Raw genomic sequence first — 13,373 nt, 5'->3', positions numbered from 1 at the left:
AACCTGTCCTATCATGGCTATCCCTTATGGAGTTGATTAGTTGAACCCAAGTGTATTAATTCATATACGTTGCTGTTAAGTTTAATCTGACTTCTGTCATCATCCAGGTTGTGAAAAAGCCCCCATTTATAATTTCTCCAAGTTTTTAGTCACCTGTAATATGTTATTTATTTTGTACAAGATAAATTTTGTCATTTATTTATCCCCTACCCCTGGGTATAACCAGTCCCTAAGTACTTGCAGCTGGCACTTCTTCCATAAACTTTTCTTATGTGAGATTAAAATTGGATATTAGATCATAAATCTCCCCTACTTAACCTTTCCCTTAATTTATCTCCCAGACTAGTAAATGGAAGAAGCTTCTGGTTTTCTAGATAGAGCTTTTATTGTATGGTAGTCACAAGGTGATGTTGATTAGAAGGATAGGAAAGTAGAAATACAATACAAATCGTCTTAAGTCTAGGCTTAGTCTATATTCCGTATAAAACTCACCAAAAGCCGAAGGCCACCTTTGGGGCGAGAGACTGAGTCAAGCGCGTGCTGTTAACCGAGAGCCGGGCCGAGTCAAACTCCAGTCCACATCTGTCTGTGTAGCGCAGCCAGGAGACCAGCGGAGCAGGAAAAAAAAGGCCCCACTTCCGTTCTCTCCTTGCCTTTTAAGCTCGCACCCCGGAAGTCGAGTGCTCAGCAGGCAATATGGCCTGCGTCGCAGGCGGACTGGTGTGCGTAGCTCATGCTGTTGGTCTCCTCCCCAAAAGGGTGGTCCTAAAAAAAACTGGCGTCTCTCCATTATCTAACCGACTGTTAAAACTTTTTACCACATTCCCCCCTTTTGTTCCTCAAGAAACAAAATATTTCCTTGACAGAACAGTAAAAAGAATATAATAACTATTGCTAACTAATAATATGTGAACAACAATATAGAAAAGGAAGAGAGGAAAGTTTTGTCCGGAGGGGCGATTTTTTTGTCCTCATGAACCTACGCTTTGACATTAGTCTTGCAAAGGGAGAGCCTCTGCAGAGAGTACATGTTACAGATAGTGTATATTATAACAGAAAGGAGATAGTAAAAACTAACAAAACATATAAAGTCTCTGAGTTCTCTTGTCTTCTTGAAGTGGTAAGACGTCATCAGGAGGAAACTGGATTCTGGTCTGGAAAAACTGGATTCTGGACTCTGGTCTGGAAAGCTGGATTCTCTTCTTTAACTGTTTGAATTGCTGTATTTTTACTAAACCTTAGCATAGCATTGTCAATGATCAAATTAATAAATTCCATTACATTCCCTCCTTTATATCCTTAGACTTCTAATAGAGGGTTGAGGTAGTTATGCAATCTGTAACACTTTTTACCACCATGTGTCTGGATCAAAGCCAAATTTAGTATGTGTTCATGACACCTGAAAATGTTATGGAAAGGTTATCATAGCATATCTCATGGTTCTGAGACAGCCAGTGATTGTGCTAGGCCACAGGTGAGTTCAACTGAGTGAGATAAAAAGATAAATAAGTTCAGTTAAATTAGGAGGGAGAGAGGATGAATACTGGACTGTGCCTAGTAATTGTGCTCTACATAGTCACCATCATAAGCAAACCATGGACTTACGTATACCTGTCTCTCCTTTTGTTGCACATATATTCTCTCCAGGGCCTGCATTAGAGTTCACAGCAAGTTAGTCTCTGAAATGATAAGTTTCCATACTTCCAAAATCTCATATTAATTTCACCAAAGACAGTATGATGGTAAAAATGCGTGCTATGCTGCATAACTGAGAACATATTAGTGATACATACAATAATTCCAAACCATACCCAGAGTACAATGACATATAAATAATAAACGAATGTAAATAGCTGATTATATTAGACATTGTTACATAATCTTCTTTTAGCAAGTAGACCACATCATCTTATACATGAATTCTCTAGTATAACAGTAGCAGATACTTAAAGTGGTGATTAATTCATCAAAAAGAAATAAGACTTCAATTAGCAAGATTCAATATTCAATGTTTTCAGTGAGGTATCAAGCAATAGGGTTCAATAACCCTCTCTCAAAAAGAAAGAGTAAAAAAAAAGAATTCTGGTAGCTTCTGAGGCCCGATGGCCTCACCCACAGCATATACTTAAAATGTCTTTGAAAAGTCACTTAGTTTAGTTTTAAAGAAAAGCAAAAGAAACAAAAGTCAAAAAACAAAGCAAAACCAAAAACCAAAAATAAAAAGCAAAAGATTTGCTAAGCACCCTTTTGTGCTCTTAAAGAACTTAAAGGTGTGGTGAATTCCAGGTCTTTTCAGTGCCTTTCAAAAGTCAAAACAAAACAAAAACAAAAAGGATTAAAAAAAAAATAGGTATAGGGTAGGGAAAGGGTGGGAGAAATTGAGGTGGACCACAAAACTAGGCCATGTGCTTCAGTGCTTTTGCCTGTGGAAGGAAATGCTTGTTAAATTTTAAGGTATTTAAGCTGCTAGAGTTCGGGGTATGCCACAGTGTTTTAACTGGTTCCCCAATTCTATGCATGCCAAAGTGGCAGGGGTTTCTGAATTGTCATTGATCTTTCTAATGCTTTCATAATGTTCTTTATGGTAGAAAATGTGGAGTTCTCTAGCATCACTTAATATTGTCTTTCCCCCAGTATGGATTTAAGGGAGTTTTAATGACAATAGATATGATATGGTTGTGTTTCTTGGAAATTCTTGTTTTAAAAACATTTTATAAGTGGTATATTATATAAAGATAATAGACATATAGTATTTTACATATACAAATACACACACACATATACTTGTGTGTATGTGTGTTTGTGTTTGTGGTGGGAGCTAGGAGGATTCTCACATCACTGTTGATTTATGATTACTTAAAAATAATGAAGTGGTTGAGGGTTGGGAGATGTATGGGAGATATCTTAAATACAACCCAAAACTAAACTCATCTTTCTCCTCAACAGCCCCTTTGTTTTTACAAACTTGCCCATTTCCTTTGAAAGCACTGCAATCCTTCCAGTCTCTCAGGTTCATAATCTTGGCATTATACTCCTCATTTTCCCTCATCTCACAATACAGTTAGTTGCCAAAGCTTGCTCTTTCTACCTTTACATCATCCCTCAGATCAGACCCCCTTCTTTCTACCTTAGTTCAGACTTTAATTGCCTCTTCCTTAGATTATTGGACCGGTTTCCAAATTGGCCTTCTTGCCTCTTCTCTCCCTACTCTAGCCTGTCCTACACTTTGCAGCCAAAGCAGTTTTCTTTAAGCACGTCTCTTATTTTCCTAACTCCAGTGGCTTCCTGTTGTTTCTAGGATAAGCTCCTCTGTTTCGCTTTAAAGCCCTATACATCCTGGCCCCAACCAGATCAGCCTTGTTGGGCACTACTTTCCCTCCCATTCTTTGCAGTCCAGCCAAACAGGCCATCTCTCTGTTTTTCATACCATAACATTCCTCTTTTTTCCTTTATACTTGCTGCCTCACATGCTTGACATGTTCTCCTTTCTTATCTCATAGAATACTTTTCTTTCTTTAGGATAAAATTCAGGCACCATCTTTGTGTGAAGTCTTTCATGATCTTCTCAATTACTAGTGCCCTCCCTAATTTGTATTTAAGTACTTTGTATAGGTTTTTATTTATTTACCTTTTGTTGTATATTTCTTTATATGTACTTGTTTTCTTAGTGTTCTGATCCATAGATAGGCACTTAATAAAGAAATGCCTGTTGATTGAATGATTTATTAAAGGCTCCAAACCTAGAAACAACCAAACATGTTCTCTGTATCTTTTCTTCCTCATCTCTTTTTATTAGAGATATTTTTGTTTTAGCTATGTCTGAGATCATGATTGCTACCCTGCTTTTTCTCTCTTTTTTGGGAGGGTGTGTGTGTGTGTGTGTGTGTGTGTGTGTGTGTGTGTGTGTGTGTGTGTGAGAGTGAGAGTTAAGTGACTTGCCCAGGGTCACACAGCTAGTAAGTGTCAACTGTTTGAGGCTAGATTTGAACTCAGGTCCTCCTGAATCCAGGGCTGGTGCTTTATCCGTTGCACCACCTAGCTGCCTTCCTCTCTGTATCTTTTCTTAAAAACACATTGTTAGCCAAGCAATAAATAAAAACACCCAGACATTGGATATAATGCTCCCTAACTTTCTATTTTTTTTTTTAAGTGAGGCAATTGGGGTTAAGTGACTTGCCCAGGGTCACACAGCTAGTAAGTGTTAAGTGTCTGAGGCCGGATTTGAACTCAGGTACTCCCGACTCCAGGGCCGGTGCTCTATTCACTGCGCCACCTAGCCGCCCCCCACCTAACTTTCATTCTTAATTTGAACTCTACTCTCATACAAAGAAATAACCACTGGAAGTTATACAAGGCTCTCCTGGGCTCAGTTAAGCCAAAGATAATTTTCCTGACAAAGTTGTATGGGTAGCACATTAGTTATTTGCCTTTGGTGACTTTGGTTATAGATGTCTTTATCCTTCTATAAAATAGCCAATAACCATTTTTAAGTGCCTACCAAGTGCTGGGCATTGGGCTAAGCCGGTGATACAAATTTAAAAAGATGATTCCTGTTCTCCAGGAATTTATAATCTAATAGGGAGAGACACAAAACGAAGCTGAAAAATAAGGGATGGAGAGTTGGAGGGCATGGACAGGGGGCATGATGGGGAAGTAAGCCAAATGGAAATGAAAAGATGTCTTTGCTGAACCCCTTCCTTAAATGAAGGTTTGGGAATTCTTGGTTCTGCCCTCCAGTCATAGGGACAGAGAGTTATGAGGAGTGTGAGGACCAGGTAGGATGATGAAGTTTTCCTTGGCCATGGTAAAGTCAGACAAGTGCACAGTCAAGCAGCTGGATAGAAACTTAGATGTCTCTGCTGAGCCCCCTCTTTATATAGAAGTTTAATGAAATTTTTTTTTGGTGAGGCAATTGGGGTTAAGTGACTTGCCCAGGGTCACACAGCTTATAAGTATCAAGTGTCTGATGATGGATTTGAACTCAGGTCCTCCTGAATCCAGGGCCAGTGCTCTATCCACTGTGCCACCTAGCTGCCCCTATATAGAAGTTTAAATTGAGATATGACCTTAGAGGAATACTCTAACCCACCCAGTACTTTACCACCATAGCATATTTCTATATGCCTAGTGCATAAAACAGATGTAGTAGAGAAAAAAAAACTGTTCTGGGAATGGATTGATTTCAATGGAAGAACTCTTAGATCTTTTTCCCTACCTGATTCTTCAGCAGAATCGTTCAGTAAGACCATAGATTTACTGCTATGGGAACTTTAGAGATCATTTTACAGTTGATGAAACAGGCCCAGAGTTATTAAGTTACTTATCCAAGGTCATATAGATAGTAAGTGGCAGTGCCAAGTTTTTAACACAGGTCTTCTGACTCCAGATTCAGCATTCTTTCCACTGCATCATTTTATCTTCCAATAATAGTAAGCAGAGAGGATGAGAGGAGGCTTAGGCCTTTGTTTAAGTAGATTCATTCTCTGAAAATGAGATGTGACAGATTATTGCACCATCATCTAATAGATGTTTCATTTGTGACTTTCACTGCCTGAGGATAAGTATCTTTTTTTCCTCCCTTCATTTGTATTGAAGTGCTTTGGAAAAAAACAGTCAACTTATGAAAGAAGGCATTTTCTTCTTCCTTTGAAGTCTTTTGAAACATTTTCTTCCTCCTATTCTTTGTCTGCTGTTCCCCACTCCAACATGTGCACCTCTCAACACTTTTAGAAAGAACATAAATCCACACTAGACTCAACACTACTCAGTATGCAGGGGAGAGCTAAATGTCGAGCTTTTTGTTAAATTTGGGGATATAATTTCATTGCATGATTTAGAAAAGTAGATGTACTATAAAATGCAATACATTGGCCTCCTTTGCTATTTGAAGTCCATAAAACTTATGTATTTGTCTCAGTGGAAAATTCATCAATAGATTCTTCTCATTGTATTTGATTTATTTTGGTTTAATTGACTTTTCTTTTTGATATGTAAACTCATCTAGGTGTGTGAACTTAGAATTAGGGTCCACAATCAAACTCTTCCCCTTTCCCCACCTTCAGAGAGAGAGAGCTTGCTGTCTCTGTCTGAAGGTGTGCCTTTTATGGGTACCTTTTCAGAAAATACTACAGCAGCCCAAACTGGCATTATAGGCAATATTTCATATTCATATTCCCCCATCTCTAGAAAGAAGGGAAGGTGCATTTTCTCTTTGTGGTTAAGCTTGATTGCTATAGTTACACAGAACTCAGTTTTGTTTTCATTTTCATTGTTCTTTTCCATGTACATTATTAGAGTCATTGTGTATATTTTGCTGATTCTGTTAATTTTACTCTTGCATCAGTTCATGTGTCTTCCCCTGCTTCTCTCTACTTTTCATATTCATCTCTTATGGTGTAGAAATAATCCACTGTCTTCATATATCACATTGTATTTGCCCATTTCCCATTTGACAGTATCAGTGTTGTTTCCACTTTCTACTTCAAAAAAATTCTCTGGGGCAGCTAGGTGGAGTAGTGGATAAAGTACTGGTCCTGGATTCAGGAGGAACTGAGTTCAAATCCGGCCTCAGACACTTGACACTAGCTGTGTGACCTTTGGCAATTCACTTAACCCTCATTGCCCTGCAAAACAAAACAAAACCTCCTATAAATACCTTGGTGCATATGAGACTTTTCTTTTTCTTTTTGACTTCCCTGCAGTATATGCCAACAGGGATTTGGTCATTTTTGTTGCAGGTCATTTAGAAATGTTTAAGTACATTTCTTTGCATAATTTCAAATTACTTTCTAGAATTGGAAACCATTTCACAGCTCCACCAACAGTATATTAGTATCTAGCCTGTCTTTCTACACCTTCTCCAATACTATTTCCAGCTTAACTAACTTGCTAGGTGTCAGTTGGTTTGCAGTTTTCTTGTTACTATTAATTGGGGAATCTATCCATTGGAGAATATATTGCCCTAGGTCTTAAATCTTCTGTTAGTTGCCCATGTATTTTGAATATTAGGCATACCTCTATCAGAGACTTTTGATGCAAAGATTTTTTTCTGAAGAAACAACTTCCTTTCTTACTCTAATTGCATTAGTCTTGTTTATACAAAATCTTTTAAATTTGCATGTAATCAAAATTATGTATTTTTCTACTTTTTGAACACTTCTGTACTTTGGTAAAAAATTCTCCTCCAAACATAGCTATAGCTATGAAAGCTATCTGATGTAGTTTCCTTCATTATGAATTTATTTACTGGTGTTATTGTGCCAGATTTTAAGTTGAATCTTTATGGTTCTCTATAAATGTAATCTACAAAAAGCAATAATTTTGTGTCTTTTATGATTATCCCCTCAATTTCTTTGTCTTATTGTTATAGCTAGAATCATGTCAAATATTAGAAGTGACAGTGGACAGCTTCGTTTTACTCCTGATTTAAAACCCTTTACTGTTTCTCCATTACAGACAGTGTTAGCTTTAGAGAGAGATTTTTACCACATTAAGGAATGCTAAATTTATTCCCATGCTTTTTAATGTTTTAAACAGAAACTGATGGTCTATTTTTTCAAAAGTTTTTTTTCATCTCTTGACAGAAGCATGTGACTTTTATTATTTTTATTATTAATGTTATCTGTTAGGCATGTAATTTTCCTAATATTGAATCAATCCTGCATTCCTGGTGTAAATCCAATCTGGCCGTACTGTACAATAATCTTTTTGAATATGTTGTTGTGTTAGCCTCTTTGCTGATATTTTATTCAGTATTTTTGCATTTATATTCATTTGGGATAGCCCATTTTATTATTCCTGTTTTTCAGATACCTTACATTTTCTTCAGTGTTTTTTCCTGTCTTTCAACTTTTTCTTATATGTCCTGCAGTCTGCACTGAGTTGTTTGTTCTGTACTTTTCCAGGGCCTCTACCACTTTTAGTGAAGTTTTCCACCTTTCTTTTCTGAGCTATTTATTTTCCTTCTAATTTTTGCCCCTAGTCCGTTGCACTGACTTTTCCGGTTTTTTTTACTAGTACCAAATAATACTGATAATTCGATACTTCTTTGTACTGAAAAAGCTATTCCCCTAACATTTTTTCCTTTAAGATTATTATTTCTTTTTTGATTCCAGACTTTTGCTTCCTCAAAATGAGCTTTACTGTTATTTATATAGCTTTGTGAAGCATCCCTTTGGTTGTTTGTTATAGCACTAAATCTGTAATAACTTAGATTTGATTTATTACATTGACATGGCCCAGATATGAGGACTGAACATCTCTCCAATCAAATTGCTCCTTATTTCTTGGAAGAGTATTTTGCAACTGTATCTCTATGACTCTTGAGTATACTTTGTAGACCCAGATATTTTATACATTTAGCCATTTTGACTTCTTTCTAGATTTTGCCCTTCCTGTTGCTATAAAGAAAAAATGATATTTTTGTGGGTTTATTTTTATCTCACTACTTTCCAGAAGCTATTGTCTCAATTAATTTCTTTGCTGATTTTCTAGGGTTTTCTGAGAATACCATGTTACCAGTAAGTAGGGATAGTTTTGTCTTCTCTTTACCTACATTCATGCCTTTAATTTTTTTCTTTTGTCTTACTGCTATCATTAGCATTTGAAAAGATTTAGAACAATTAAAGTTGTTAATATTCTGTTTACCTAAATTTTATTCACTTAACATTTTGTTTAAGCTGTATTCCATTAAGTATTCAGTGAAGGAAAACTTTTGACTTTTAAATTTTAAAATATTTACCTATTTAGCTAAGGTTTATGATCATCATTTAAAAATTTATTAGTTAGTGATTTTAATTTATTAACAAATCATAACCATGCTTCAGTATTTGAAGGATATTTTATTTTATTGGTGTGGATGTGCCCTCCACCAGGTACAGCCACTCTGATTCATAGACTGTCTTTCAGAGTTGCTATGGCTAAAGAATCATCATCCCTGAGCCAACTGAGTGGGAAGTCTCTTTACTGTAGTGACCATTCTTGAAATGTTTCTTAGGACCATCTAGAGCTTTTGCTCTAGTGGCATACCCTTTACAATTCTAGGATCACTTCCATACCACTGTGAAACACCAGAGCAGGATGCTAATGGAAGGGCCATTCATAGATGACCATTATAAAGGCTTATCATACTTCATAAACTTTATTTGTTTTACCTATCTAATGAAAATAACATTTTATTAATAAAATCATTCTGATCACCAAAACCAATCTTTGGTTAGTTGGGTGCTGCAATTAAATGTTTTTAAATGTATTTTACTTAGGTTTGTTTGCTTAATAAATCATAAGAAAGCTTTACGAATTAAATGTCATGTTATTGCTTTTCTTGCAAAATCTAATTTGTGACATTTCTGAACTGGCTGAAATGCCTCTTTATTTTTATTTTCTAATTTTTTAATTTTTTAATTAATTAATTAATTAATTTTGCGTGGCAGTGAGGGTTAAGTGACTTGCCCAGGGTCTCGAAGTTATTAAGTGTCAAGTGTCTGAGGTCGGATTTGAACTCAGGTCCTCCTGAATCCAGGGCTGGTGCTTTATCCAATACAGTGCCACCTCACTGCCCCAGTGCCTCTTTTTTTTAAGACTTTTATTTCTCAAATTACATGTAAAAGCAAATTTTGACATCAATTTTTTTTTTAAACTTTGTGTTCCAACTTCTCTTCCTCCCTCCCCTCACACCCGACCCCAAGAACTCAAACAATTTAACGTAAATTATACATGAGTAGTCATGGAAAACAATTCTACATTATCTAGGTTGTGAGAGAAAACAGATAAAAACAAAACTTCAGACTAAGGAATTGTCTAAAAAAATGTGTTTCAGTCTGTTTTCAGCTACCATCAGTTCTTTCTCTGTAGATGAACTGCAATTTTCATAAGTTCTTCAGAGTTATATTGAATCATTGCCTTGCTGAAGATAACCACGTGCTTCCCAGCAGATCATCTTACACTAATGCTGTTATTTTATATACAGTACATTTCTCTCTGCTTCAGTTCATGTGGGTCTTTCCAGGTTTTTCTGATAGCATTCTGTTCATCATAATTTTTATATAGTACCTTGAACTTGACAGAGAATTTGAAGAGGCACCATTTTTGACATTGTAGTCAATCATCATAACTATTTCCCTCCATCCCATTCCCTTCCAATGATATTTACTCTATTGTCTGTCTTACTTTGCCCTAATCCTCCTCAAAAGTGTTTTGCTACTGACTGCCCCCTCCCCCACTCTACCCTCCTTTCATTCACCCTTCCCTCCTTATCCTCTTCCCCTCCTACTTTCCTGTAGGGTTAAATAGATTACTCTTCCCAGTTGTGTGTGTGTGTGTGTGTGTGTGTGTGTTATTCCCTCCTTGAGCCCACTCTGATGAGGTTAAGGTCTTTGAGCCAATGCTGTTTTCTAAATTTTTCTTCCTCCCTCCCTCCTCAACTCTCCCTATGAAATCAAGCAATTCAATATATGTCATATATGTGCTGTTATGCAGAACATCTTCACCTTCCTCGAAAGTGTTTTACTTTTTACAGTTCCCTCCCCGAAAATTCCCTTCCCTCCTTCCCCTCTTCTCCCTACCCCTCCATCTCCTTCTTCTCCCACTTCTCCTCAGGGCAAAAATATATTACTATACCTGCTTGGATATGTATGTTATTCCCTCTTTGAGCTAATTCTGCTGATAGTGAGGTTCACTTCCTCCCCCTCTCCTTCCTCCTCTTCCCCTTCCCTCCATAGGCTTTTTTCTCATTTCCTTCATTTGAGCTACTTCTCTCCATTCTACTTCTCCCCTGCCCCCTCCCCCAGTCTATTCCTCCTACCTCTCACCCCTATTTTAAAGATGTCATCATGGATTAGTTAGGTGGCACAGTGGACAAAGCACCAGCCCTGGGCCCAGGAGGCCCAGAGCCCAAATCCAGCACCAGACACCAGACAACCCACCCCGTTTGCTCCACAAAGGACAAGGATACACAAAAAATAAATGCTTTACAAATACCATCCCTTCATATTCAGTTCAGACCTGTGTCCTCTGTGTATTCCTTACTGAAATAGTTCTTATGGGTTGGAAGTATTATTTTCTCATGTATGACTGTAAACAGTTTAACCTTTTAATGTCCTTCGTGATTTCTTTTCCCTGTTTACCTTTTTATGATTCTCCAGGGTCTTGTATTTGAAAGTCAAATTTTCTATTCAGTTCAGGTTTTTTCAACACAAATGCTTGGAAGTCCTCTTTCTCATTGAAGTCCCATTTTTTCCTCTGAAAGATTATACACAGTTTTGCTGGGTATATGAGTTTTGGCTATAGTCCCAGTTCCTTTGCCCTCTGGAATATCATATTCCATGCCCTCTGGTCCTTTAATGTAGAAGCTGCTAGATCTTGCTTTATCCTTATTGGAGCTCCACAGTATTTGAATTCCTTTTTTCTAGCTGCTTGCAATATTTTCTCCTTGACCAGGGAGTTCTGGAACTTGGCTATAATGTTCCTGGAGGTTTTCCTTTTGGGATCTCTTTCAGGAGGTGATCAGTGGATTCTTTCAATTTCTATTTTAGCTTCTGCTTCTAGAATATCAGGGCAATTTTCCCTCACAATCTCTTGGAGAATGGTGTCTAAGCTCTTGTTTTGTTCATGGTTTTCAGGTAGTCCAATGATTTTCAAATGATCTCTCCTGGATTTGTTTTCCAGGTCAGCTGTTTTTCCAAGGAGATATTTCACATTGCCCTCTATTTTTTCATTCAGTTGGATTTGCTTTACTGTGTTGTGGTTTCTCATAAAGTCACTAGCTTCCATTTGTCCAATCCTAATTCTTAGGCAATTATTTTCATCAGACAGTTTTTTAATCTCCTTTTCCATTTGGCTTTTCAAGCTGTTGACTTTTTTCTCATGACTCTGCTGCATCATTCTCATTTTTCTTTCCATTCTTTCCTCCCTCTTTCTACATCTTCCTTCTTTTTCTCCTGCTTTCTCTTCAAAATACCTTTTGAGAGCTACCATGGCCTGAGACCAGTTTATATTTTTCTTGGAAGCTTTGGATGTAGGGGCCCTGTGGTTGATTTCCTCATCTGATGGTACCCCTTGATCTTCCTTGTCGCTGAAGAAGCTTTCTATAGTTCTGAACTTTCTTTGCTTGCTCATCTTTTACTTGATTTTAAATTCTCCACTGGGGTCCCTGTTTTTTGGTTCCACTACTGTTCCCAGCTTCAGAGGGTCTCAGGTGTTTTGGTTTGAGGGAAGGCAGGTTTTACTCTTGCCTGGCCTGTTCTCTGGTCCAGAGATAACCTCAAGCCTACTTACTTATTAGACAACCAACCAGCAAAGCTTTCTGTGGTGTGGTTCTTAGCCTTGACGAGCCTGTACCCCTCCCCCACCTCGGCCTCCCGCTGCTCAGGATTTCTTCCTGGTTCCCCACTGGGGTGGGACAGCCAAATTCCTCCCTATGTCCCGCTGGTACCCCTGCACTCCCCTCTCCCAGCCAGCTGTTCAGCCCTCTCACCTGACTACATGCTCAGTTCTAGAAGACACTGGTGCTGTAGCTGATTCAGAGCTCTGTCGGAGTGATCGTGGGGTTGGACTTTACTCATGGCCCCCTGTAATCTATCTATAGCTGGAGAATAATCTCAGTCTGTATTTTTGTGTATTTTTCTGCTCCAGGGGTTCTTTTATTGCTGTTTTAGGGGTGATTGTGTCAGGAGCTCTGTGCGTTTAATGTCTTTGCTCCACTGTCTTGGCTCCCAATGCCTCTTTATAAATCATTCAGTCCACCACCATTTGGTGGACCTCTGGGCCAGGTACTATGCTGAGTATTTAGGGTACAAAGAGGCAACAGAAGCCCCTGCCCTCAGAGAGCATTAGGAACAGCCTGTCACTTCTTGTGGGAAGCCCTGCCACCTCAGCTAACCTACTCTGCCCTCTCTCTAGGTAACATTAATGGCTGCTACCTGGACTACTACTTTTTTCTGCTGGCTGCTATCCAAGGAGTGACCCTCTTGCTTTTCCTGATTGTCTCCGTGAAATATGACAGGCAACGATCTCGGGCCAATGGAATGCTCATCAATGGCAAATCCTGATATTCCCTGACCTGTGTGTACACAGGGAAACTACCTTGACCTTGCAGATTTTTACTATACTGCCAAGCTATGGATTGGACAAGAGGCGCAATTAAATGCACAACAATTTATTCTACCTGTGTCTATTGTACTTTCTTTTCTGGTGAGCTGGGAAACTTTTTCATTCTTATCCTTACATTTGGAGCCCCTGGTAGTTTTCTTCGGTAAATTTATACATCATTCAGCAAGTTTAAAGTAAGAACTTTGAAAAAACTTACTTTGTCTGACCCATCCCCTCCCCCTTTTGTGGAACCAGCATTAATCCACTTAAAATATTATTTTAGTTTT

At 38.1% G+C, this 13,373-nt stretch overlaps 1 protein-coding gene across 1 annotated transcript in view; it reads left to right on the top strand.

The window, feature by feature from the left end:
• The window catches only part of SLC15A4 (solute carrier family 15 member 4), a 47,461-nt gene extending 34,300 nt beyond the window's left edge, over window positions 1-13,161 (top strand). The window contains exon 8 of the mRNA XM_043975210.1: window positions 12,898-13,161. Coding sequence (XP_043831145.1) covers window positions 12,898-13,046 — 149 coding nt within the window. The 3' untranslated portion in view covers window positions 13,047-13,161. The remainder of the gene's footprint in view (window positions 1-12,897) is intronic.
• Window positions 13,162-13,373: the final 212 nt, after the last annotated feature.

Source organism: Dromiciops gliroides, chromosome 1 (genome assembly GCF_019393635.1).
Source record: "Dromiciops gliroides isolate mDroGli1 chromosome 1, mDroGli1.pri, whole genome shotgun sequence".
NCBI classification, from domain to species: Eukaryota; Metazoa; Chordata; class Mammalia; order Microbiotheria; family Microbiotheriidae; genus Dromiciops; species Dromiciops gliroides.
Note: the sequence above shows the minus strand (reverse complement) of the source record. Positions and strands in the feature narration are given on the sequence as shown.